The sequence below is a fragment of the Lontra canadensis genome, unplaced genomic scaffold (genome assembly GCF_010015895.1).
Source record: "Lontra canadensis isolate GAN:19392208 unplaced genomic scaffold, GSC_riverotter_1.0 scaffold30, whole genome shotgun sequence".
NCBI lineage: Eukaryota > Metazoa > Chordata > Mammalia > Carnivora > Mustelidae > Lontra > Lontra canadensis.
The window spans coordinates 20375881-20402018 of record NW_022631024.1 but is presented as its reverse complement, the minus strand read 5'-3'; the positions used below and the strand labels follow the sequence as shown (position 1 = coordinate 20402018).

Genomic DNA, 26138 nt, shown 5'->3' with positions numbered 1-26138 from the left:
GTGGCTGGCGGTGCAGGGCGCTGGCTGTCTGCCCCGCCCCCGCCCTAGGTGCGGGACTGGCCTTGGAACAGGAACTGCCGGCACTGGGCCGGAGATTTAGTATTTGTGCAGGCGCGGTGGAGACCCGCTGGCTCCGCAGACGCACAAGCAGCGGGCTCCTCGCGCTGCCCCATGCGGAGGCCCTCCTTCCCCTCGCGGCGGCCGCCACCGCCAATGCTGCTGTTGCTGCTGTCGCCGTGGCCAGTCTGGGCCGAGTCGTCCACCGCGGCGGCCACCTCGGGAACCCCAGGCACCCCGGACTGCCCCGAGGCGTGCACGCGCGCGCCGGGCGGCCTGGTCAACTGCTCGGGGCGCGCTCTGCCCGCCGTGCCCGCGGGCCTGAGCCGGGGCGTGCGCGCGCTGCTGCTGGACCACAACCGTGTGCGCGCGCTGCCGCCCGGAGCCTTCGTGGGCGCCGGCACGCTGCTGCGCCTGGACCTGCGCGAGAACGGGCTGCGCTGGGTGCACGCGCGGGCCTTCTGGAGCTTGGGCGCGCTGCAGCAGCTCGACCTCAGCGACAACTTGCTGGAGGCGCTGGCGCCCGGCACCTTCTCGCCCCTGCGCGCGCTGCGCTCCCTGTCGCTGGCAGGCAATCGGCTGGCGCGCCTGGAGCCCGCGGCGCTGCGCGCGCTCCCGCTGCTGAGCGCGCTCAGCCTGCGGGACAACCAGCTGTCCGCGCTCGCGCCGGGCCTGCTGGCCGGTCTGCCCGCTCTCCACGCGCTGCACCTGCGCGGCAACCCCTGGACCTGCGGCTGCGCGCTGCGCCCGCTCTGCTCCTGGCTGCGCAGGCACCCGCGGTCCGCGCCAGGTGAGGCCTCGGGGCGACCGGGGGAGGGGCCGGCACTCGCGGCCGCAGTCCCCGCCGTCGTCTGACTCGGCGCCCGTTGTCCCGCAGAGGCCAAGACGCTGCTCTGCGTGTTGCCGGGGCGCCAGTCGCTCAGCCCCTTGACCGCCCTCACGGACGCCGCCTTCAGCCACTGCTCGCAGCCCCTAGGCCCGTGGGACCTGGCCGTGGTCTACGTGCTCGGGCCCGTCTCCTTCCTCGCCAGCCTCGCCGCCTGCCTGGCGCTGGGCTCCGCGCTCACCGCCTGCCGCACGCGGCGCTCCCGCGCGGGTGTCCTCAGCCGCCTGAGACCGCGCGCCGGTGACCCGGGGGCCCCCGCCGCCTCTGCTCGGGCCTGAGCGGGCCTTGGCTGTTCTCGAATCTTCCCCCGTCCCCTGCCCTTCTTTTCGGTCCCTGAAGGCGTCAACAAGCGACACAGAGATTTTCGTGACATTCCTTTAGACATCACCACTGCACAAACCGGGTCGGGGGCAGTGCGCGCCGGGCCCCTGGGCGGAGGGGCAGCGCGCGGCTGCGCACGGGCCGCACGGGGAAGGCACGCGCTCGGCACTGGAAGGGCTGGGCCTGTACAAGTCGGAGGGCAGGGCTGAGGACGGTCCCGAGCCAGCGCGTGTGGGGAAGCCTATCCTGGGCTGCAGGCTGGAGGAGGCGGAGAGCTGGCTCGGCCCTCGTGGACACCGGAGGAAAGGGTCAGAGGCAGCGGAGAACCCCAGCGCACGGCTGGGAGGCAGCTGCCTGCTGAGGGTCCGGGTCAGCCCTTGGGGAGGGGCAGGGCCAGCTGGATGGATGCGGGGCCGGAGGCGAGAAGGGTAAGAAAAGGAGAGGGGTGGAGCCGAGGCTGCCCAGAGCAGGCACTGGAGGACGGGGTGACCCAGCCAGGTGGGGCCTTGCACCCCCACTGTGGCTCTGGTAGTGGCTGGGGAAGGTCGGGGCTTACAGTCTCTGCTCCAAGCCCCTCCGGGGCCAGGGTAGCCCCTCTCCCCCACTACTTAGAGACCCCAGGGCCCCTGCCTCTGCCGGAGCGCCCTGTGGCCCTGCCCAGCCAGCTCAGCTCTGGCCTGTCCTCAGCCGCTCTGGTCCGAGCCTCGGTCCAGCAGGGGCTGCCCGCCAGGCAGCAGGGCGGACAGACAGACGGGAGGCCCAGGGTGGGCAGTCTTGGGCGGGCGGGCTTCCCTCAGGCCTTCCCGAGCAGCAGGACCCATCAGTGTCCTTGGCCGGGCTAACTGGGCAGGTGGGCGCCTCCGGGGGCCTCACACCACGGTGCTGACCGAGGGATCTGAGAGGTTGAGCGTGCCCGTGATATCAGTGGGATGGTACTGCTGCAAAATAGAAATACACAGACAAGGCAGCCCGTTAGCCCCCACGCCCGGGGGCTCGCGCAGGGCCGGGACGGGTGGGCCGGCCAGCCGGCCGACCGGCGGGCGGGCAGGCGCGGCCTGGGGGAGGCTGGGGGGCGCTCCTCCCCCTGACCCGTCGTGCTCCGGGACTCTGCGTGGGCCGGGCCGCTGTCCCGTCCATCTGTCTGTCTGTCTGCGGGGGAGGGGGGCAGAGGAGGGCGGGCAGGGCGTCTCAGCTCTCCCTATGACGGGCACACATCTGCAGCTGGCCCTCCTCCCTCTCAATAGCGCGTCGCGGCAGCACTGTGTCTTTTTGGTTTTGCAAAGCGCCGCGTCCACCCCCGGTGCTCTATAAATAAGAACCAACAATCAATACCCGCTGGCCCCGCTGGCCGCCAGGGGCCCCAGCCCTGAGCGCCCAGTGCTGCCCTGGCCCAGACCGGCCACAGGACAGGGCCAGAGGATCGTAGCGGCCGGACCGACCCCACCCCTCCCAGCAGAGCCCCCCACCCAGGCCTCCCTCCAAGCAGGTGCCCAGCCCGAAACAGGATGGGAACTGGGTTGCCCTCCCCCGCCCAGCCCCTCCAGCTGGCAGCACCCCCAGTCACCCCGACAGGCCAGGTCCAGCCCCACATGCCCCGTGGTATCAGGGCCGGCCTGGGAGATGGTCCCCGGTGCCTGCAGAGGCTCGGACAGAGTCTGCTGGGTTTGTGTCCCTGGAAAGGCACCTCAAAGGTCTCGGAGTTGCACCTGGACCAGCTAAGGGGCATGAGGGTTTTCTTTGGGTGGGGGATTGGGGAGAATCAAGGATGCCCTCACAAAACAGCCTACGGCCTGTGTGACTTCTGTGCTCCTCCCTGGAAGTGCTGTCTATGAGGGTACCCTCTCCCCAGGCCTGCCCACACCTCCCCTCTCTGGTCTTGGGTCTCTTCCTGAACCCCTTGGCAGGGCCCCGGCTCAGGCTCTGTCCACTTTCTCGGGCCTGTGAAGCCCCAGGCTGTGTTCCCAGCTCCCGGCCCCTCCCTCTTCACCTGCCCTCCCAGTGCCAAGCCGCTCCTGGGAAGCAGAGCAGCCAGGCCTCACGGACCCCTCTCGGGGCCCCCTGCAGCTTTGCCCTGGCCTGGGATCATTCTGTGCCAAGCCCTGCCTGTGTCCTGGAGATCTGCCCCCTTTCCAGTGCACTGTGTGTGTGGCTGGGTGGGTGGGTGCAAATCCCGTTTCTACCTCAGAGCATAAGCCGCTGCAGGATGGAGGCCAAGCCGGGCCCTGGACTGCAGGGAGGCCAAGGGCAGTGCTAAGTCTGGGCCACCCCCTCCCCACCTTGGACCGGGGTGCCCCTAGAAAGGCTGGGTCCATTTTAAGGGCTTTATTCCAAGTGTGCACAGCTGGTGCGGTCACAAGCTGCCCAAGGTAGGAGGCCTCCTCTGACACCCTGTGGGGATGGGCTAGAGGGTCAGGAGCTTGTCTCCCTGGAGGGCCCTCCTGCCCAGGGGGAGCCTCAGTGACTCCGGCTCTGCAGGCCGTGGCTCAGCCTGGGGTGGGCTCCACCCCCTCTGGTGCTTCCCAGTCCCCGCCTGATAGTCCCCTGCGGCTGGGGGCCTGTTCCACTTCCAGGCCCCAGCCATCCACCCAGATGGAGCCGGGCCCGGCCCCCAGCCCCGGCCCACACAGAGACCACATGAAGGGGATGCAACAGGCATGGCTCTGGTGAGACACGTGAGACAGGTGTCTGGGTGGCGGGGCTGGCGGCCAGACAGATGGGCGGATGGGACAGCACAGCCACCCCTCCCTGGAGGTCGCAAGGGGGTAGAGAGGGCAGTGGGCTCCCCTGGGCGAGGCTGGAGAAACGGGTGTAACAGAGAGGTGGCATGGCCTCCCGACAGGTGAGGAGTCCAGGACCGACTGGCTGTGGGCTCCCAGGGGCCCTGGGCTCAGAGGCCGACTGGCTGACCAACGACATGACACAGCTTCAAGATGGCGCATGGCGTCATGGCATGGGGGCAGACCAACGCAGAGACACATGGGGAAAGAGGACCCAGTGAGGGCCAGTGGGAGAAAGGACCCAGAAAGGTCTAGAGAGAGAGTGAAGACCTCATGTGCTGGGCAAATAGAGATGAAGGCAGAAGGGCCACAGCGGTCAGAGGTGGGGGTGGATGGGATGGTGAGGGACGGGGAGCGGGCACGCCTGATGCACGGGACACAGACACGGGGGCGGGGCGAGATCAGAGTCGGAGACGTGGGACTGGGCGTTCTTCCCCTTACCGTGTCTTTGGAGGACCTACGTCTCTTGAAGCTGGAAGCCAGGGTGGAGGTGATAGCCCTAAATGTGGCTTTCTTTTTAGGGTCGGGCTCTGCTCTACCACTCTTTCTATCCTAAAATGAATATGTATAAGTGATTAGACAGCTAAGGCTGGCGGCCACACCTGCCCTCGCCTGCTCCTCGGGGGCTGCTGCCCAGCCTGGCCGGCCACTCAGGCCCTCGCTCCTGCCTGCCTCCCTGTGCTGGACAGACGGACCAGCAGCTGAACACATGCAGGCAGCCTCTGCTCCTGCCGGCTCTCGGGCCTGACCTCACTTGTGCTGGGGCTGGGCTTCGGGGGCCAGGGAGCAGGGGCGGGGAGTCCCATCTGGCTCTCTTCCTGGGAGGTCGGCCGGGATCCCTGGCTCTTGGGTGACCCTGGATTACAGGTGTCCCAAGGAGGAGGGTCCCCCAAGCACTGGAGGAGTCGCCCCTTGGGGCCTGCCAGCCGTCCTGTCCCCTGAGGGGGACACCAAGATTTAGGAAGGGGCTAGGGGGCCAAGGCAGGCGGCAAGATGAACTGGAGAGACAGATGGAGGTGGCTTCCGACCCCGGCCTGGGGTCTCATGGCCAGGATGGCCCTGTGCCAGCTGGTGAGAGCCGTGACCAGGTCCCAAGAGCAAGAGTCGGCAGATGAGAGGTTTGAGGCTCCAGCAACCCGTCCCCCTGTGGCCGGCCCTCTCTGAACGTCAATTTCATCCCCAGACACAGGCTCTGGGGAGGCGCCCAGAGAAAGAGAAGAGATGAAGGAAGCCAGAACTGGGCTGTGCGGCATGAGCCCACAGGCCCGCACAGGCCCCAGTGCCTGCCCTATCCCAGAGGGGCTGTGGCTGCCCCACGGGCAACCTGTTTCCTGCTGGCGGCAAGTTCCCTCAGACACGGCCTGGGGTGCCAGGCAGGGCCAGCTGGCCCGATTCAGGCTGGAGTCATGGAGCACAGAACACAGCAGGGCAGCAGGGAAAGGGGTCCCTGGCGGGTGCCGAGGACAGACATGGGGCGGCGAGGGCAGAATATGTCTTGGACTCACGTGCTACACCCAGGTGGGTCCCTGTCTTACCCTGCCTCAGTTTGCCTTCCTAGAATGGGTGCCGGCGGGCGACTCTGGAGACAGAGGGGCCAGGCGGAGGCTCGGCGCCGGGCTTTGCAGGGGGCCGCCACCTGCGGGTGCCCCCCAGCAACGCTGCCCCGGGCTGTGGCTCCGGTCCTGCCCGCACGGGCTCCGGGGAGCCTGAGCCCGTGCCCCGGCCTGTGGGAATGGAGGCGGCGGGCACCAGGCCTCGGGGGGCGGCCCGTCCTACCTGCAGGTTCTTCCTCCACACGTTCACGGCCGCGAAGGCCAGCTGCATCTGCTTCCGGCGGGCGTCCTTGTGTCGCTTGTAGGCGATCTCGATGAAGATCAGAAAGATGCCAGCCACGATGCCCCCGGCCACCAGCATGAAGACCCCTGTGGGCCAGGAGCCAGCACCTCAGCTGTTGGCCCGCCGGTCTGTGGACCTCTTGGGCAGCCCTGCCAGTGTCAGCAGGGGGCGCTGAGGGAAATGGGGAGAAACCCACCTGCCATGTTCTCAAAGGTGAGGGTGGCAGGGGCATTGCTGCGAGAGTCACACTCCTGGTACCGCACCCACGTCTTGTCCAGATCCTCCATGAAGCCGTTCTCGTGGGACCTGGGAGGGAGCATCCTGGAGTGGGCCACGCACCGGGGCTGGGGCCTGGACCCTGGTGCGGGAGGCAGTGTCTGTGTGCCCCGGTGGTAGGGTCTGGCTCTGGGGAGGGTTAGCCTCTGGTGGGAGCCTCTTGGGGAAGGGGGGAGGGCAGTAGGCTGCGGGTAAGGCACTCACTTGAGGATGGACAGGGAGACGTTCTGCTTCCAGGGGCTGTCCTTGCGCATGCCAATGCCAAAGCCCGAGCGGAAGAACAGCTCGCCAGTGGTCACTAGGTCGCACTTCTGTGAGGCCTCGAACTCCAGCACCGCCGAGTCCCAGATGAAGGCATGAAGCTTGCTGTGGGTGGGGCTGGGGGTCACAGGAGCCCCGCACGATCGGGCTGCCCTCGCCTCTGCACCTTGCCTTCCTTCGTCCTGCCCACCTGGAAACCTCAATCTATCTCCATCCGGTGCTTCCCAGGTGCTTCCCATCCGGCCTGGACACTCCACTTCCCAGTAGGGGTGGATGCCCCTCCCCTGCCCCTCCCCTGCCCCTCCCCCCTCACTTGTCCCACCCGCCAGCCCCCCTCACTTGTCCCACACACCCATCCCCCAGGTTGTGATGCCTGTCTGTCCCTCTCCCTTGTCCCGCCCGGCTGTCCCCCCGCGTCCTGCCCATCGCCCCTCACTTGTCCCGCACAGCCTGGATGGCCTCCGCCGCGCTCTCGTAGTTGTGCTTCTCCATGTGCCGGTACATGGTGCTCAGCTCCACCTGCCTCCGGAAGTAGATGTCCACCGAGCTCTGCTTCACCGTGGCGTAGATGAACTTGTCCGACGGGTTCCTCAGCTGCAGGGTTCGAGGGCAGGCTTCAGGGCTGCTCTTGGGGCCCACCCAAGGCAGAGCTCCGCTGACCTCACGCTCCCCGCCCCCTGTGGGCCAGGCCTCACCCGTGGGTCGTTGATGCCCGTGATGCGCTCCTCCGGCCGGTCCAGCACCAGGAAGGCCGCCAGGTTGGCGGTGTAGGAGGCCACGATGATCATGGCAAAGCCGGCCCACACCATGCCCAGGATGCGCGCTGAGAAGCTTCGGGGGGCGCCTGCCGGCAGAGGACAGTCAGCTCCTGGCCGGCGGGAAGGGGCAGAGCCGGAGCCGGCCGGTGCGTGGCCTCACCTTCCCCAATACCCGAGTTGAGCAGAACGCCCCAGGAGAACCACATGGCTGAAGACAGGGTCAGCGCGTCTTCCTCCTCCTCTTCACTATTCACCTTGAACCGGCCAAAGGGGCTGCGGGGCACAGAGGGCGGGCGGGAGAGGGCGGCAGGGACAGCCCTGCCCCGCCCCCTCACCCCGCTGCGCCCGCCGCCCCGTTGGAGGTGTCCGGCCTCCGGGCAGCGCTCACCTGAAGCGGTCCAGCAGGTACAGCATCACGGCCACCACGTGCACCGACAACCCCACCAGCAGCCACAGCGTGCTCTGAAAGGGCTGCATGAACGAGTCCAGCGTGCTGCGGGGGATCTCCTGCAGGTGGACAGGCTGTCAGCGCCCCCCACCCCCAGCTCACCTAGGACCTCCTCTCGCCCCGCACCGCCCAGCCCCGCCGGGTCCTGCCCACCTTCTTCACCAGGATGGTCAGGCCCTGGTACTTGAAGGGCTTGGAGAACTCGATGTACTGTGCACGCTCGTTGTTGATGGTCAGCGGCGCCACGATCATGTCCGCCTGCCCGCTGAGCAGCTCGCCCATCATCCCATTCCACTCCTTCTTGTTGCTGTTGTTCACCTGTGGGGCGATACCGCCGGTGGGCACGCGGCCGCCATCAGGCCCGCTCCAACGACGGGCACCCGCCCCAGCTCGGCTCTTGGGTCCACCCACTCCAGACCCCACCCCAGTCCCCGGGCCCCGCCCACGCCAGGCCCCGCCCCAGCCAGACTGCGTCCCCTCGGACCCGTCCCTCGTGGCACCCAGCAACCCACTCGTACCCGCTCTTGCGTGCCGAACTTGCCATCAGCCACCAGGTGCACCTCGTAGGTGAAGTTCATGGTCCGCGCCAGCTTGATGAGCAGATCGATGCAGAAGCCGTAGCAGCACTGAGGCACAGTGTGGCGAGCTAGGGGGGCCAACAGAGGTCATCATCGCTGGGCTCCCGGCTCCTCCGCCCCGCCCCGCCCCGTCCCGCCCCCGCGCCCGCGCCCGAGCCCCGCGCTCACGGCTGCCCGGGGACGTGTCGTTGGGCCCGGTGCAGATCACTTTCTTGACCGGGTCCCCATTGACGGTGAACTCCTCCTTGCATGTGCCATCGCTCAGCGTGGGCTTGACGTACACAAAAGGCTCCTGGTGGATCGTCACAATCTGGGGGGCGGTGGGGAGGGGAGAAGACCCAGCCTGGACCACTCACCCTAAGCTCCCAGACTGCCCTGGATGCTCTCCAAATCCCTGACATCCCCCCACCTCCAGCCGCTGCCCCTCCTGCCCCTTGTCTTCCCTGGTCACCATCAGCAACTCCTGCCTGCTGTCCCCGGGAGGGTCCCCAGGAGGGGGAGGCACATGGCCTGAAACACTGTCCCCTCCTCTTGGCCACTTGTCTTTGGGGTATTGGCTTAGGCATCAATCCCTCCATCAGACTCTGCTGGAATGCCCAGCCTGCCCAGCACCTTCTCTGATTTCTCAGAGATGAAAAACTCCCTGTCCCAACCCAGGGCACCCATCCCCCCCCCCCCGCCCACCTTGAGGACAGGGCCACTCCAAATCTGCACAGGACCCCAGGCCCTACAAGGATCACTTGGCCTCTCCTGGCCCTCAGCCTCCACAGCAGAGGGAGGGAGAAGCACCTTTGCTGCTCTCCTCTTTCCTCTGCGGTCACTGTGCTCTCTCCTGTAGCTTGTGTCAACCCAGGGCCCCCTTGAGGCTCATGCTGGGGTTCTCTCTTCCTGTCTTTCATGGGCCCAGACCCTGGAGGGGGGACACGGGGCACTGACGAGGGCCCCAGAGGAGGTGATGTTGGAATTGGGCATATAGAGTAGGCAGGGGTCAGTTTGAGGGGGACGGTCTCGTGGCACACGGGCGAGGGCGCGTCTGCAGGGAGGGTTGTTCACAGTCTCTGCTGCAAGGGCAGCATTTGACATTCCCTTCCGGGGATTGGGAGCACTGGAGGAGATTATTGCTTTTAAACTTTCATCATGTTTTTTTTTTTTAATGTTTTTCTATCATAAAAGCAATACACGTTTGTGGTTTTAAAAAATCGGTGCGTGTAAAGCCATCTGCATCTGGCAGGCTGAACGGGCCCATCCGGCCACCACTGGGCTCCTACTCTCAGACTTTTGAATATGGAGTATCCACCTGCTTTGGAGAAGACAACTCTGCCTGCCGTGAAGGAGGACGACCGTGGAGGAGGGATGAGGCCACAGGAGCAAGGAAGGGAAATCTTGAGGGGAAAGGCCAGCCAAGGAGGGGCTCCCAGAGGCCCAGGGAGAGAGCCAAGGAGGGAAGAGCCTGCTATGGGGAATGGCCAGGCAGTGGGGGACAGGGCCAAAAGGACAGTTCGACTGGGTCACAACAGGAGGCTGCGAAGCCTGGGGTCCGAGGTGGCAAGGGCCACCCAGAGGAGTAATGAGGGGTGCGGAAGTAGCATCTCCAGACCCAGGACTCAGGACGGAGAGTGCGGGAGCCGGAGTCCACTGAAGAGCCACCGGGTGGCCTCTGTCTCCACCAGCGCCTCCCCAGGAAAGCCCTGTCCCACAGGCCTCCCCGACTTAAGTGGAGAACCCGTGGGGCTCTCTCCTCCCTCTCCTCCCTGCACCTGCTCTCCCTGTTCCTCTGTGGTGCCGGGCGTGGGCCACAGCAGCCAGGTGCTTGCCATTCCCCACTTCCTTCAGTCACTGTCGCTGGCCTCACTGTCCCCTCCTCTGGGCCTGAGGAGCTGGCTGGAGAGCCGGGCTGTGGACACTGGCACAGAGCGGCAGGCTGCCCACCTTCAATCTGGTGGACATCTGGTACCCTCGGGGCTTCTCTGTCTCTCCACCCGGCCAGATGATCTTCCTGTCGTTGGGGATGACCTGGGGGTGGGAGTATGAGATGGAGGGTGGCCACGCAGGGGTCTTGGCCCCAGGACCCTAAGGCCCCAGCCCCCACCCCCTCATGACCCCCACCTACGTGGGTGCCATTGTAGACGCCCACTTGCACCAGCTTGCGGTTCTGCAGGTTCATGATGCTGTAGTTAGCGAACTTCCGGTCCCCGTCCTCGTTGAACTCCACGCGGCCGGTCACCCCGTCAGCGTACTTGGAAGACATCAGCACTCTGCAGGGGGCGGCGTGGGCGGGCTTATCAGCCAAGCTCCTCTCCCTGGCCTTCCAAGCCCGAGCCCCTTCTTCTGCCTCAATCCCAAGAAAAAAAGATCAGCAGGCGTCAGACCCTCATGCTGGGCATCGGGTGGACGGCAAGCCCGGCCGCCAGCACCGATGGATAACACAGCCATGGTCGCCCCGCGACTCCTGAGCGCCGGACCCTACTGGAGGGCTTTCTGCACGTTGGGACGTTCCCTCCCAGCAGCCACCCTTGCTTCTCAAATGAGGAGGAGGAAGCCCAGGTAGGAGCCAGTAGCCTGTTCACCAGCGAGTGTGGGAGGAAGGGCTGAGGTCCTGTCTTGTGTGTGTGCCACACGCCTCTGAGTCTGTGCACACACCCCATGCTTCAGAGACCTGCGGGTGCGTGTGCGCTCCTGCTGTGGGCCTCAGAACTGTGTTCTGCACGTGCTGCTCAGGGTTTGCAGCCGGTGGGGGGTGTGGTGGTGGCGGCGTCTGGTGATGGGCAGAGCGGCATTGTGTCCAGGACGCTGCGAGTTAATTCCTACCCCCTGTGGCCATCCACTTGGGCATCTGGCCAACCCTGGCTCTCTACAGGCTTGGGTTCCATCCTGGGGGCCTCTTTTGTCTGATCTGCTGGGCCCCTGGAAGCCCCTGTCCCCATCTGGAGCAGGAGCTTCCTCCCAAGGGTTGTCAGCTGGGGTGGGTCGCAGGCTTGGCTGCAGCGTTAAAAGGTAAGGCCAGGAACAGTGGAGGCACCCGCGACTGCACTGACCTCCGAGGCGTTCATGTCAGTGTCGGAAATGAGGCGGGCGATTAGCACAGTGGAGGCGGGGGTGGAGGAGAGGTGGGGGAAGAGGAGGGAAGTGAGGAAGACAACTGGGGCGCCTGGGGGGCTCAGTGGGTTAAGCCTCTGCCTTTGGCTCGGGTCATGATGCCAGAGTCCTGGGATCGAGCCCCGCATCGGGCTCTCTGCTCAGCGGGGGCCTGCTTCCCCCTCTCTCTGCCTGCCTCTCTGCCTGCTTGTGATCTCTCCGTCAAATGAATAAAGAAAATCTTAAAAAAAAGAAAGAAAGAAAGAAAGAAAGAAAGAAAGAAAGAAAGAAAGAAAGAAAGAAAGAAAGAAAGAAAGAGGACTGCCTCCCTCGGGTGTCGGGTGTCGGCGGCGGGACCACCTGCCCAAGAGAACTACTCCCGCCTCCGGAGAGGCCCCGCCCACCCCGGAAGAGGCCCCGCCCACCTCTTGAAGAGCGGCCCGGTCTTCCAGATGTTGGTGTTGCCCACGCAGCCGCGGGGCGGGTCGGTGATGTTCTCCTTCTCCAGCAGCTCGTGCACTGCCTGGGCCACCACGCCCACGGCGTCGCTAATGTGCGCGGACTCGTTCTTGCCATTGATGAGCTGCAGTCCGATGATGCCTGGGGCCGGTGTGGTGGGCTTAGAGTCCGTGGGGACGCCCCGCCCACCCGACCCCGAGAGGACCCGCACTCACCGTCCGGGGCGTAGCGCAGAGCGTTCCCTGAGATCTCGCGCTCCCCCACCAGCCACACGTACCCGGAGCCCGTCATGTTCAGCATCGCGGCTGCGCGGTACACGGTGGCAGCATCGTCCTCGCTGTGGGGCAGAGGGGGGTGACCGGCCAGGACTCTAGCCTTTCCCCACCGGGCCTGGGGCTGCTCTCAGTTTGCACGTTCTCTTCTGGAGTCTGGGCAACCCCCCAGCCCCTCCCACAGTATGCCCTTGCCTGGAAATAGGCCTGGGGACACTGCAGAGGTGACAGGCCCAGCACCACCGCCACCTCCAGGCCTCCCTGCGTCCAGTGATGGTGCAGAGGGACCGGTACCAGCCTGCATCGCCAGCCCACACCTGGGCCAGGAGACAACCCCCCCAACCCCGCCCACAACAGCGGGAAGGGGAGGGGAGGGGGTGGAGGGGGGAAGGGAGTGTGGGTCCCAGACCCCCAGAGTTTCCAGCCTCTCTTGCTGGCCTCCTGCCTTGGGGAGCAGGGTCAGGGGTCATTGCAGATTGCTCGCTTGCCCACCAGTCACCAGGTGCCAGGCCCTGCTCTGAGCACTTTACAGACTCTCGTATTTAATTATCGTGACGTCCCTACGCAGCGGGATCAGTGCTCTCCCTGTGGGTCTGTGTGTGGACAGCCACCCCAGAGTCCATGCTCCTGCGCCCTCCTGGACAAGCTGTGAGCCCTCCGATTCCCTCCACCCACACATGCAGGACAAGGGGCCAAGCATGCTCCAGGTTCGTCAGATGGGGGTGGGACCCCAGGAACTGCCCCCCGCAGGGGAGTGAGAGCCACTGCCCCCACTCAGGAGGCTGCCCAGAGCCAGGTGCCAGCAGGATGCAGGGCGGGGCCTGGCCTTGGAGGCAAATGGGATCCTGAGCTCTCGGGGTGTCCTTACAGGTGATTCCCTGTGCACCTGGTCCTCGTAGGCTCTCCTCGTCGGGACATCAGGACAAGCATCCTGGGTCTGGTGGAGCTATGGGAGCCCCTGGGGTTCCTGCCCCTGCTCCCACCTTCCTTTCTCTGCCAGCCTGGACCCGGCCCCAGATGGGCCTAGAACACAGCTGACATTTGCTACTGCAGGGTCCAGAGGGGTTGGGCAGACCATGTGAGTGTTGGGTTATTTTCACAATGACTGGCCCTGGACACTGAGGCGGCTCTAGACTCCCTAAGGGGTCTGCTCCCAATTTTCCCAAGGATTAGCCAGCAAGGAAATGCAGACCTTCCGAGCTCACTCTACATGACGTGCTCCTGTCAGATGTAAGCCACACATAGAGAGCTGCCCCGGGCAGCCCACCCCCGTGACCAAGGACAGCCTCCAGCCTGGCGGCCCAGCGAAGCCAGCGCCGCGTCTGCGGGGCACAGGCAGCCGGCTGAAGCTGGCAGAGAGCCCGTCTGCGCGGCACCTTCATGTCTCCGACATCAGGCTGAGCCGGCTGAGCGCACGCCTGGGCTTGCGTCTGTGCAAGTCGCAGTCACAGGTGGGAAGTTGTAGGCAAAACCCTGATCATCCCGTCAAACCGTCTGAGGGAAGCAGTCGGTCCCAGAAAAGACAATCTCCGGAAGCTAAGAATGAACTTTGAGAGATGAACTCTCTGCCCTCCATAGAAAACTGCTCCAGAATTAAGACTGGCTTGCGAGGTCTCTCCAGAATGTGCTCTCAATGGCCCTCACGAAGGCAGAGCCAATGTGCCAGGGGAGCACCAGGGCCAAGGAGACCTGCGCATGCTGCCCACTAGCCTCCCTGGCTCCCCGGGACCTGGGCGCGCTGGGCAGCCCAGGGCCCTCTGTCGCCTCTGTTCCCGGGAGCCAGCTGTGAGGGGAGGGGTCCCTTCCAGTCTTAACATCCAGGGAGGGGCCTCACGCGGACCCGAGAGGGGCTGTGCGGCTGCGGTGTGTGCTCGGCCTTGCTGACAGTGTCGGTACACGTGTGGGGCAGGTGTGTGCACGCAGAGTGTGGCGCGCATGTGGTGTGTGTATGCATGCGTGACTACACACGTGCACCGTGCATGTACATATGCGTGTGGCGTGTGCACTGGTCTGTGTAGAAGTGTGTGTGGTGTATGCCATGTGGTGCCTCTATGTGCACGGATAGTGTGTGTGTGTGTGTGTGTGAATATCTCGTGTACGTATATGTACGGTACCATGTGTACGCATGTGTGGACGCTTGGCATGTATTGTGCATTTGTGTACATGGTGTTTGCACGTGTGTGGGTGTGTACACAAGCAGTGTGTGTGAGTGGTGTGAGTGTGCTGTGTGCCTCTGGGCACGTGCACGCAAGTTTATTTGGGCATGTGTGCGTGTGATGCATGTGCATGTGATGCGTGTGTGCACGTGTGTCATGGTTGTGTGTGCATGTGTGCATGTGATGTGTGTCGTATTCGTGTGTGCGCGCGTGTGAATGTGAGGTATGTGCCGCGTGTGTGTGATGCGTGTGTGTGTCGTGTGCATGTGATGCGTATGTGCGTGCGTTGTGTGCATGTGATACGTGTGATGCTTGTGTGCCGTGTGCATGTGATGCGTGTGTGCTCATGTGCATTCGTGTATGTGGTGCACACGCAGAGTCCGTGTGTGTGTTTCCGTGTGTGCAGGGTGTGTGTGCAGCTGTCAGACAGGACCACGTGGCCTGCCCCAGACGGAGATTTCACTGGATCCACCCATACCAAAGCTGTCCTTGAGCCTGGGGGCTGGTGACGCAGGGCAGGCCCCTCCCAGCCCGCACTCGGGGGCTTGGCGGTGTGGCATGGGACATTACAGAGCAAGGAAAACAGCCGAGAAAGTGGCCAGCCCACTGCTGGGACCTGGGTGCGGCAGGGAGTCTGCAGATCGCTGTTGCCCATGGCTTTCCGGCCGTGTTCTGGCAGCCACTCCGCTGATAAGGGGAGGGCTGAGTGGGTCTAGTTCAACGTGACCTCACCCTTCGTACAAGCGCCCAACAGCTGGAAATCTATGTTTGGCATGAGTTCCTCGGGTCACTTGTCCTGGTTGAAGGGGCCTGCTGGTTGTTAGCTGACTGTCCGTTTGCCCATCTGTCTGTCTGCTGGTCCACTCACCCACCCATCCTTTGATCCCGCCAAATCCCCTGAACCTCTCTCAAGCCCCATAATGAATAAGGGGGTAGAAGCCAATTGGGAAATCAAAGGGGAGGATCTGCTGGGGCTCTCCCTGTAGGCTCATTCTGGGCAGGGCTTGCCCTGGGAGGGATGGGGCAGCCCCCTGACCTTGCCTGGGCCTGTCCCTACACCTTTCTCCCAGAGTCCTCCCCCCAGTGCCCAGGGTCGGGTGGTTGGGATGAGCACGGGTCAGCCAGGGGCAGACGGGATGAGCTCCCAGCTGCGGTAAGCACGGAGCTCCCTGCCGTCTAGCCCACGGAGCCTTTGTTGCCCGCCCTCCACCCCAGCACCAGGAGGTGGGGCACCGGGCTCTGGGTCAGGGGTTTGTTGACTGAATGTCTGAACGGACACCTGCTGCAACTCAGAGGACTGCTTCCTCCTTGTGGCCTGGCGGACAGTGGCATTTGGGGAATGTTCCTCTGGGCCGGGTGACCCCATTTCTCTCTCCACTCTGTTGGGAGTCTAGTGGTGCTTCTGGAAAAGGGCAGACTGTGGTGTGTCCCTGTAAGCCCTCCTGGCTCTTCCTTTTTCTAGTCCAGGGGCCCGGATGTCCCCTTCCCATAGGGCACTTAGCCATTTACAGATAGAGAGACTTTTGCTGGGGTCTCATTTCCAAGGTCAGCCTGGGGGTCAGGTCCTGGCTGGCTGCAGCCTGGTTTCCACAGGTCCCTAACCAGTTCCCTTGTCCTACTGCCCACTCCAGCCGCTCCAATCCTTCCGTCCTAGGACTCTGGCTCTCTCCCTGCTGTGGCCTTCTCCCCTGGGGTCACCTGCACACCCACATGTCCCTTCCCTGGCGTTTGCCTCTGAACCCAGCTCCCAGAGTCCTGCGTCATCTCTCTCCCCTTGGACCATGTTTGTGTTCCGAGAGCAGGGACTCGTCCATCTCCCATCTCAGAGCAAGCAGCAACAGGTGACCGGAAGGAGAAAGGATGGACAAGTAGAGGGCGTTGCATCGACCGGGTCTCCAGGTGTACGTGGGGGGAGAGTGCGGGGGGGCTCTCCTCGGCCATGGCCCTTGGGAAGCTGAAACTCAGCATCAGCCCCACAGTGCCCCTGGCCAGGGCCAGGCCTGGGTGACGTAGGGGCGGGGCCCAGCCCAGCCTCACCTGGCGGAGAGGATGATGACCCGGGCCTCCAGCTCCCGTGCTTCCATCAGCAGGGCCGTCACGTTCTTGGTCCCTGGGTCGAACTGCAGCACCTTCTCCGCCTGTGGTGTGAGCGGGAGGGTCAGCAGGTGGCTGGGGCAGGGGCATAGGGCCTCAGGGGCGAGAGGCGGGCTGTGGCTGCTAGGAGCCCAGAGACAGCTTAGCTAGGGCCACCGCGGCCCGCACCTGTCACCTGCACTGTGCACCTGCCTGCCCGGCTCCTGCCTGGCCTGGCCTGGCCTCGAGTGCCGTCCTTCTTCAGCCTGCTCGCTCTCCTGCACTCACGCCAGCTCTCTCCTGTCCTCACTTTTGCACTGAGCATGCAAGCGGAGGTGGGCCGAGACTCAGAGGACGCGTGCAGCGGACAGGAAACAGAAAAGAGTTTTGGAATGCAACCGGGAGCAGAGATAGGGCCGACTTTTCCAAAACCACGGGAGGTCCTCTGGGGCCGACCCTGCAGGCCCCTGCGGGAGCAGATGGACCGACAGGGGCAGGCGGGCGGCTGGGTGGGCGGGTGCCCTCCTGGGTTCCTCGAGGAAGCCCTGGGGGTCCCGGAGATTGCATGCACTTCCCGGAGAGCAGCTCCTCCTGCGGCCGGCCGTGCCTGCTTCTCGGGGCAGGCCCGGGCTGAGGCCGCGGTGGGCAGGCCGCGGGCGCCCAGGCGGCCTGCTCCTGCCCTGTCCTGCCTGCGGCTGCCTGCCTCACGACCTCACTCTCCTCAAGGCTCAGGCCCGCGGCGTGGCGCAGCCGGGCCGACAGCGGCCCCGTGGCCGAGGCGCCGGAGGCCAGGGCTCCCTAGTCGGTGGGTGGCGTGCACGTCCATGCATATATACCTTGGGTCCGCGCTTGTTGTCATAGGACAGTTGGTCGAGGTTTTCATAGTTCCTTTTTTTACTCTGATGAATAATGTGCACAGAGAAAATATGCAGACACAGAAGAAGATTATAAACGGTTGAAAATGACGGCGCTAAAGCAACCACACCACCTCCTCGGCGCGTGTGCAGACGGGCACGTACCTGGAGCTCGCAAACACCGCGGCCCGGGCGGGGTTGGGGGCCGGGGCACTGGGGGCGGGGGGCCGGGCCGCTGGGGCTCCCAGCCGCGGAGCTGTGCTCTCAGAAAAGGTCACACTTGGGAGGAAGGGCACCCTGTCTGTCCCAATACCAACGTGTCCCTCTGGGGCCCCACGTGCCGCCCCCCCAGCCCCTGCCATGCACCTGCCTCATGGTCCCAGCAGTGCCAGGCCAGCCCCAGGCAGTGCTGCATGGGGGTGAGCAGTGCCTCCCTCACAGCCTGTCCCCTTGGTCCCTCCCCTCTTGGCCTCCTGGCCTTTGTCTCCCCTAGAGGCCCAGGTGCCTGTTCTCACTGATGGGCATGTGTACACCTGTCGGCCCACATGTGCACGGGAGAGCGAGTGTGACAGGGTTGTGTGTGTGTGTGTGCACCTGTGCGCACAGGGTGGTGTGCATCTGTGGGCATCTGTGTGAAAGTTAGTCTACACAAGGTTTTTGGTGGGAAAATGAGGGCCAGTGCCATCTGCACACTCGTGTGTGCGTGCATGTGTGGCGGCATGTACATAGGCATGTGTGCGGGCATGTGTGCAGGCACGTGTGTAGGTGTGTGTATGCATGTGTGTGTGGAGACGTGTGTGAGAGCACATGTGTAGGCACATGCGTGCATTGAGGGCACATGTGCAAGCATGTGTTTGTGGGCACATGTATAAGTATGTGTGGGCACGTGCGTAGGTGCGCGTGCATGGGAACACAGGTGTGTGAGCACGTGTGTAGGCCTGTGTGTGGGTGTGTGCATGTGTGTGCAGGGACATATGTGTGTCAGCATATGTGTGTGCATGTGTGGGCACGTGTGTAGGTGTGTGTACATGTACATGTACATGGGGATGCGGGTGTGCGAGTACGTGTGCAGGCCTTGTGTGTGTGGGCACGTGTGCAGGCCTTGTGTGGGCACGTGTGTGTGCAGGGACACGTGTATGCAGGCACATGTCAGCATGTGCAAGCATGTGTGTGGGCGCATGTGCAGGCACATGTGTGGGTGTGTGTGTGCATGTGTGAGCCGGGGCATGTGTGGGCCCATGTGTGAGTTGGTGGGTGAGTGTGTCGTGGGCTCCAGGCCTGTGTGCATGTCCAGGTGCAGTCTCTGGCTGGGGAGGGTGTGAAGTGTGAGGGGATCGTCTTGGGAATGGCACACCCCTGTGAGCATGAGTGCACATGGGTGGGTGTGCACGGACCTGGCTGTTAAGCGTGTGAGTGAGTGTGTGCAGCCACTGGTGGGCCGGCCAGGAGGGGGCTCAGCCTGCCAGGCACTGGGAGATGCTGTCTTGGGAGGCGTGGGGGCCCTTGGCACTGGTAGTCAGCCCTCCCTCTTAGACTCAGCCAATCTCCCCCCGCAGGGCCCCCCAGGACCCTCTGAGTCTGCCCTCTGGCTTCACCCACCCCAGCCTGTGCCCTCTACTCCCTTCAGGGGCCTATGGGGGCCTGGGGTTGGCACTAAGTTGGTTGAAGCCAGCTCTGACTTCACAGACAGAACATGCTCCCCGCCAGCCCCTCGGTCTGGCCTCCCCGCCCGCCGCAGCCTAGGCCTCCCCCACTCTCCCACCCGTCCTAACTGAGGGCGGTGGCCCTGGGGTTGAGCACTCAGGGCTCCGGCCTACGTGAAGGCGGGACCCTGAGCCTCCTCAAGCTGGCCATGGGGGCGGGCAAGGAAGGGGCCAGGGGTCACCTGGACCCCCCATAAATTGCCCCTCTGCTCTCTCTGCGCTCCCCCGGAGTGGGAGCCGGGCTGGGGCTGAGTGTATCCAGAGCCGGGAGAGATCCCAGCCTCACGAGGGGAGTGGGGGGGCGACAGCCTCGGGGCTCAGTGGGGGGAGTGGAGGCCTGAAGGGGGGAGAGCCCAGGCCGAGGGGAGGGGGCGGCAGATGTCCGTGCAGGAGCTCTGGTGAGGACAATGGGCGCCTGAGGGGGTAGGGTGGCCGGGGAGGGGAGGTCGTGGAATGCAGGGAGGTAGAGTACGGGCTCCTTTGGGGGAGGAGCACTATTGCCGCGGCCCTAAGGCCAATGGGACTGGGCGGGGGGAGAGGGGCGGGTAGGGGGCGGGGCCACGCGGGGCGGGACCGGGGGGGCTGCGCGGGGGAGGGGGCGGGGCCACACCGGGCGGCGCCGGGGGACTGCGTGGGGGAGGGGGGCGGACGCGGGCTGGGCGGGGGGCGGGGCCCGCAGCCCCGTGCGGAGGGGTGCGGCGGCGGGCGGGGTGGGGTGTTTGCGGAGCTCCAGGTGGTCCTGCCCTCGCCCCGCAGGGACTGACACGAAGGAGATTCGGACTAATGGCAAAGCGAGTGAAATGAGCCGAGAACAGGCCGGGGCGGGCGCTCGCCAGACGTGGTGGTGCTGACCATGCACGATGGAAAGAGAGGGTGTCACACACGGGCCACAGACACAGGCCGGCGGCTCCTGCTCCTGCCGCCGCGGCGCCTCGGCGGCTCCTGCTGCGCCGCCCGCCCGCCGCCCGGGCTCACCTTGGACTCGCGCTCCTCCAGCAGCGTCTCCAGGCGCTTCTGCGCGGCCCTGCCCTCGTGGTCGTCGCTGACCAGGAGGATGACGTGGTTCCAGCTGTACACGCGCATCATCTCGAACCACACGCTGGACTGGTGGGAGTAGGGCGGCACGGTGCGGAGAAAGCTCAGGTGGATGCTCTGCGGGGACAGGGGGCGGGGCTGAGGGGCCGCGCGGCGGGGGGAGGCGCGCGGGGGGGCGCTCTCCCCACCAAGCAGACCCCACACCCCGGGGATCCTGCCTCCTCCTAGCCCTACCCTCACAGCACCCGGGACACCTGTCAGAGTCAGGGACCCCGCCCCCACTGCTGCCTCCCCCCACGCCCTCGGGTCTGAGAAACCGCAGCTCCTCGTCTGCCCAGCAGCTCCGGGACAGACATGAGGTCCTGGGGACTGTCCCTGGGATGAGCTCCCCTGCTCCCTGGCGGCCTCCCCCTCTCAGAGATCCCCACTGGGGCTTCACGGGGCTTTTCCCAAATCCGCAGAGCCGTAGTGTTTGCCAGAAGTCTTGATTTGGGGCTAACTACTTCTTGTCTGCCAGTCCAGAGGTGGTTGCCTGCTGACCCTGCCCTACTCTGTATGTCCCTGTAACGGCCAGCACAGGGCACGGTGGGACAGGAGCGCACAGCAGGCTCTGCCCTCCTCAGTCTCACTCCTCCATGTCTACCCAGGAAACGCTAGTCCCATGCTGATCTTGTGGTCTTCTGAGATGACCACAACGTTTTCCCACCTGCTCCCTCTTTGTGGCCTGGGGGCAGTGCCTTGGAACCTGAGCACAAGAAGGCCCCTTTGCCTCCAGCCCTCACCCACTTGTCAGTGCGGCAGCAAGGGGGTTGTAGTCAGGTCTTGGGCTGGCTCTGACCCAGGCCTTCGCAATCTGTGTGCTGGGCACAGAATGGCAGTGGATTGGGACCATGAGTGGGGCCAGGGCGGACTTGTGAGGTTAGGTCATTAGGTTTGACCTCACGCTGGACCAGGGACTTGGGCCGCAATCTGAATCTGGGCTACGGATCTGCCCTGGCACAGGGCGCCTCCTCCCAGCTGCTTTCCTGGGCAGAGCACAGTTCCTTCCTCTTGCATATGAGGGGTCTGGTGTCAGAGAGCTAAGGAGGTTGGAGGGCACAGGACAGGATCCCCCGCTTGTCTGCAGCCGAAGGCTAAGTGCACTGGAACAGTTTGGATGCCTCAGCTACATGCTGGGGCTTTCAAAGCCTCAGGAAGGGGCTGCTGCTCCAGCCTCCAACCGGCCTCTTCCCCTGGGGGCCTCCTGGATAAACTTTGGCTCTGGCCTTACTTTCCCTTGCCTCTGGACAGACCCATCCTTGACCTCCCCAGACCTCCCTGGCCCCAGCTGGGATGACCTCCATGCCTTAGGAAGCTTTATCTAGAACTGTGAGCTCCTGGCAAGATGAACTTGGAGAGGATGGGAGACCGGGAAGCCCCCAGCACATGGCGCCTCGTCTGATCCTTCCTGATCTGTCTGCAGGGAGCCCAAGGTCTGGAGGAGGCTTTAGGGCCCTCTCAGCCTCTTGGTGGCTCTTGGCTTCCCCAGCTCTTGTGCCCAGATCATGGGCAGACGCTGTGGGAGAACTGTGTGACCTAGAACGAGTTCCCCGCCCCTATGGGATACCAACTTGGTGACCTCTTGACTCTTCCAGCTGCAGCTCCAGGGCTGGATGGCTCCAGCCAGACCCCCATTCCCCCCCTGGGGACCACAAGTGTCCTATATGCTGCTGAGTGGTGATGCTGGCCACCCCGGGACCTGCAGACCCCAGACTAGCCTCTCCTGCCACGAGCGGCATCCTCTGTCACCCTGCACCCATGTGGACATCTTTCCCACCTGTGCCCTGCAGCGGGAAGGGCTGGGACCCACAACCTCATGGCTGTGTGGTGCACCCCTGCCAGGCTTTTCCTCCCCTGGCAGCGCCCCCTCCAGCTCTCCAAAATCCACCCGTCTGTCCCTTCCCCCAGCCTGCGGGGACCTCTGCTGTTTCCGAGGGCTCGTTATTGGTGCCGGTCACCTGCCAAAGGGAGTGTGTGTCCGTGTGTGGGCATGAGTATAAGTGCATGGCTGTGCTTATGAGTGTGTGTGTGTGATGGAACATGAGTATGGGAGGGTGAACACATTAGTGTCACTGTGACTGTAGGGTGTGTGTGCACGTGTGAGCGTGTGTAAGAGCACCCAAGCTTTCCCGGGAATGTGCGTGTGCGCCGGAACCTGATGTGAAGGTATGTAAGAGTGCATGGTGTGAGTGTGTGTGGGTGTGCGTGTGTGTGGGCGTGTGTAAGAGCAACCGAGCGTTCCCGGGAATGTGTTTGTGTGCACGCAGGCTTCGTGTGGAGGTAGGGGTTTGTTTGTGTGTGCGTCTGTGGGAGTCCGAGTTCGCCTGCTAGGAGAACGCGCATCAGTGTGCGTGTGCGTGCGTGTGTCTTTGGCTCTGTGTATGCGTGTGAGTGTGTGAACATGCGTGAGTGCATGAGCTCTTGTCTCTTCCTGCTGCTCCTCAAGCCCCGAGCCCATGGTCTGAGCACGTCCGTGCCTCCACCCTGCCCCCCTTCCCAGGGCAGCTGCCAGTGGCCCTGGGCGGCAGCACTCAGCCACTGGGTCTGAACACAGGAACAGAGCCAGCTGGGTCCCCATTGAGTGGTCAGGCTTACCTTGTCTGAGTAGATGGACATACGGGTGGTCAGCCCCAGGACGGGGATGCGGTAGAAGCCGGCTGTGTAGGAGACGGGGGTGGGAGTGAAGTGGTCGTTGGGGGTAGGTGGGTGGCTAACTAGGATGGCGTAGACCTGTGGACACAGGGGACAGGGTCAGCTCAAGGTGGGGGTGAAGGTGGGATGGGAACTGCCCTGGAGCTGGCTGCCCAGGAGCAGCAGAGGCTGAACTCAGCAGGCCAGGCTGGGGAAGTCCAGGGGCCTCGTGTGTGCGTATGTGCTGCCCAAGGGGCACGCGCCCCCGGCAGGGGGACAAGACCCTGTAACCACCCTCAGAAAGGAGGACGACTGAAGGCTGAGGCAGAGGCAGAGCAAGACTCCAGGGAGCAGACAGGACACACAAGGGGATGATGGACCTCCCCGTACTTTCCCTGGTGGGGCCTGCCTTCACCCCCTTTCACTGGAGGGACTGCCTTGGGGTGTGTATTCAGACCTTGAGAGGAAGGACAATGACTGTTCTTGGGATGTCCCTGGAGCCGCACATTGCCCCATGGGGTGGCTAGAGTGGTTGGTCCTGCTGCATGCTGACCAGCTCACCCGTGCCACGCACTGTCCCTCCTCCTGGGTGCGGAGGCCAGGGCTCCCGAAACGGAGAGCTGCCCCGGAACGTCTCCGTCTAGTGCTGTAGACTGGGCTCTGTCGGGAGAAGCCAGGCAAGGAGCCGCAGAGCCCTCAGTCCTTTTGCAGGTTCTTCCAGGGCCCGGCTGAGCTCAGCCTGGTTTGAACAAGACCCAGTCCTGACTTTGAGCACCAACTACATCCTCAAGGAAGGGAAGGGAGGTGCCGGGGTGGGGGGTGCAGCCTAGCCTTCCTGCCCAGGCCACGGCCAGCTCCTGCGGGCAGGTTTGAAGCCAGTGGCTCAGTCCTCCAAGGCAGGGGAAAGGGGGTGGCGTGGAGCCGAGGGCTTGGCAATTTCCTGCCGGCCTCACATTAGAAGGACCCGTGTCTGTCCCAACTCCGCCTTCCCATCACAGCCCCAAGGCCTACCTCTTCCTGCACTGCCATGCTAGCAGAGCCCTTGCCCTTCGGGTGTGCTCACGGAGGGGCAGCTGTTGCCCTCACCTTTGCTCCTGGCACTGGCTGTTCTCTGAGGGAACAATGCTCACAGACAGGGTAACTGGGAGTTGGAGGAGGGGTCCCCAGAAAGGGCTCTGCCTGGATTCTCTAACTCCACTTCTTCACGTCTCTCCCTCATCCCAGATGGGACACGTGACCTAAGCTGCTGGCCACAAAGGCTTCCCCCAGTCCTATCTCTACTGCTCAGGGCTGGGAGCAGGGAGGTGGCTTGCGAGGTGGGGAGGGGGAGATCCCTGAGAAAGCTCAGCCCCTAGCCTCTGCAGCGGGAGCTGTCTGGACTGGCTCTTCCTCCCCGGGCCCTCACCTCCAGTCTGCACCCAAAAGTGCCCAGTCTGTGTCTGCGTGAGTGTCTGACCAGGCAGATGTTCACAGGTATGTGCTGGACTACACGTGTGTATAAACGTACACCCAACATGTCCGTGTGTGTGTATGCGTGTGCATGATGGCATCTGTGTGTGAGCATGTGCACCTGGGTGTGCTGAGCACTGTGTGGCCCCGGAGTGTGGGTGTCCGTGGGTGTGCCTGTGTGTGGGGCGGGTGGGTGTGAGTGAGCGTGTGCAGTCCACTGTGATGCCGATGTACGTGAGTGTGTGCTAGTGCAAGTCTAGGCATCTGTGTGCACGAGCACAGGCATGAACGCGTGCACATGTGAGTGTGCCTGCCCGCCGATGCCCACAGATGTGGGGTGTCTGTCAGGTGAGCACTCGTTCGGCCCAGCGTCAGCCTGGCGCTTACATAAAGGCTGCATTGCAGTGCTCCCGTGGGTCCACTGGGATTCAGCAGGCAGCACAGCACAGGGGCGGACAGCTCCGACAGGCAAAATCCTAGGAGTCATGTCCTCCCCCGCAGCGCTGGCTGCCAGCGGCTCCCACGCTGTGCCCTGACACCTCCCACAAACACAGTCCCCACTCCCACCCTCCAGAACACCCTGCTTCAACACCTGGGCCATTTCCCATCTCAGTCAAACCCATGGGTGGGGGAAGGGGAGAGAGGAAGGGAAGGAGGTCTAGAACACAGACAAAGATGGCCCCAGGCCCCATCCTGCTTAAAGACTTGCGCATAGTGCGTGCTTGTGGCTGGGAGAGGCTTCTGCCCATAAGCCCAGGACACCCACCCCTCACAGACATAGTGATGAAACAAACCATGAAATTCTTGCCTCACATCTGCACACAGGGCTCAGGACCTGGAGTCCTGGAGCCCTGGAACCTTGTGAGGACTGACCAACATAGCAGGTGACCAGTGGGGGGGGCGGGGAGCAAGATGGGGCACTGGTGTTTGGCTGCTAGTGAGACCAGCCCTTTCCAGCAGGAGCCAGCTGGCATAGGGGTCCTCTCTTAAGAGGGCTAGGAAAGGGTGGGATGAAACTGGGACAGTAGGAGGGATGGGGGGGAGGGAGGAAGGTGGGAAGGTGTGGGGGGAGGGGTAAGCGGGGTTGGGGGGAAGCCCTGGTGGGGAATGGTGGGCACCTGGCTGGAGATGAGGTCCTCGCACACTGACAGGGCCATCTGGATGGCGTTGGGCTTGTGGGTGACGGAGGTGGCATTGAGTTGGATCTTCCAGGAGCCATGCCGCTTGTTGGCCTGGTTCACGGCCTCACGGAACATCTGTTCGTGCTTCCGCGTGCTCAGCACAGCTCCAATGTTGACGATCTTGGGGTCGCAGGCGGCGCGGGCAAAGGAGCAGGAGAAAAGCAGGGCGAGTGTCAGCAGACGCATGGTGCTCATGGGCTCCGGGGAGAGCCCTAGCTCTGGGCAGCGCGAACACGGGGCCCTCGGTGCATCCCCAGCGGGGTGTCCCGGCCGTCCTGCGCGCGCCCGGTCCCGCTGGCTGGGGACGACGCCACGTCTTCCCGCGGAGCCGTAGTGCCCCGGGGTCTGCGGGAGGGAAGAGGGCCACCGAGCCGGCGGCCGCGGGGCCGGGTGCGGGGCGCGCGTGGGTCCCACGCTGGGCGGAGCGGCTGGCGCTGTCCGCGGTGCTGAAGCGGGTCCCGGCGCTGCTCCAGGCGCCCAGCGCGGAGAGGACGCCGCAGCCGCCGCTTCTCCGCGGGCTTCGCTGGTCCTGGTCCTGGTCCCGGCGCTGCGGCGACCGCGGCAGCTGCGGAGCCGCGAGCGGGGCCGGCGTCTCCTGCTCCTCCCGCCGCCCCCGCTTCCCAATACGGAGGGGCGCCTCCCGCGCCAGAGTGTGCGCCTGCGTTGGTGCGAGCATTTAACAGAGCACGCGAGGGGGGGCTGGGCGCGAGCGTGCGTGTGCGCGCAGGTGTGTTTGGAGGGGTCGCTGGACGTGGGCCGCAGGGAGATGAGTTCACAGAGGTTCGTGGGGTTCGTGTCACTGCAGCTGCCTGGCATGTCTTTTAACATGACCAAATGTGTCCTGGCAGTTTGTGTGTGTGTGCCCACGCGCGTCCACGAGACTTCACGCATAGTCAACGATATTTCCCAGCCTGATTCTGCTGGCTGGAGACCTGGGGGTGTGGAGAGGCCCTAAGCCATGCCTCTGGGGGAGGGACCGTGAGACTCCCCTCTCCAAAAGGCTCAAAATGAGG

General features: G+C 64.2%; 2 protein-coding genes across 9 annotated transcripts; one reads left to right on the top strand and one right to left on the bottom strand.

The window, feature by feature from the left end:
• LRRC26 (leucine rich repeat containing 26) lies at positions 1-1332 on the top strand. The gene is made up of 2 exons (XM_032866302.1): positions 1-847; positions 935-1332. Exons 1-2 carry the CDS (start codon positions 172-174, stop codon positions 1219-1221), a joined length of 963 nt encoding a protein of 320 aa, XP_032722193.1. The 5' UTR covers positions 1-171; the 3' UTR covers positions 1222-1332.
• GRIN1 (glutamate ionotropic receptor NMDA type subunit 1) lies at positions 1310-25521 on the bottom strand. 8 transcript variants are annotated; one of them, XM_032866300.1, is made up of 21 exons: positions 25063-25521; positions 22460-22594; positions 19766-19942; positions 17070-17132; positions 16198-16298; positions 11948-12069; positions 11699-11873; positions 10309-10453; positions 10128-10211; positions 8367-8508; positions 8139-8266; positions 7774-7938; positions 7561-7679; positions 7333-7445; positions 7110-7258; positions 6851-7008; positions 6358-6519; positions 6074-6183; positions 5818-5963; positions 4483-4593; positions 1310-2569 (listed from the first exon to the last, which is right to left on the bottom strand). In XM_032866300.1, exons 1-21 carry the CDS (start codon positions 25318-25320, stop codon positions 2453-2455), a joined length of 2880 nt encoding a protein of 959 aa, XP_032722191.1. In that variant the 5' UTR covers positions 25321-25521; the 3' UTR covers positions 1310-2452. The 8 variants fall into 8 exon arrangements, with proteins under 8 accessions (XP_032722191.1, XP_032722185.1, XP_032722192.1 ...); XM_032866294.1 differs by having other exon boundaries at positions 1310-2202; positions 25063-25444; XM_032866301.1 differs by lacking the exon at positions 17070-17132.
• Between the last annotated feature and the right edge of the window lie 617 nt (positions 25522-26138).

What these genes read in the sequence shown, in the direction of transcription:
- LRRC26 (XM_032866302.1), top strand. Translation starts at nt 172, where the DNA reads ATGCGGAGGCCCTCCTTCCCCTCGCGGCGGCCGCCACCGCCAATGCTG. An exon ending in GCACCCGCGGTCCGCGCCAG is followed by an intron (nt 848 to 934) that starts GTGAGGCCTCGG and finishes GTTGTCCCGCAG; the next exon opens with AGGCCAAGACGCTGCTCTGC.
- GRIN1 (XM_032866300.1), bottom strand. Translation starts at nt 25,320, where the DNA reads ATGAGCACCATGCGTCTGCTGACACTCGCCCTGCTTTTCTCCTGCTCC. An exon ending in TCTGCGCTACGCCCCGGACG is followed by an intron (nt 11,874 to 11,947) that starts GTGAGTGCGGGT and finishes CACCGGCCCCAG; the next exon opens with GCATCATCGGACTGCAGCTC. An exon ending in CGACACGTCCCCGGGCAGCC is followed by an intron (nt 8,267 to 8,366) that starts GTGAGCGCGGGG and finishes TGGCCCCCCTAG; the next exon opens with CTCGCCACACTGTGCCTCAG.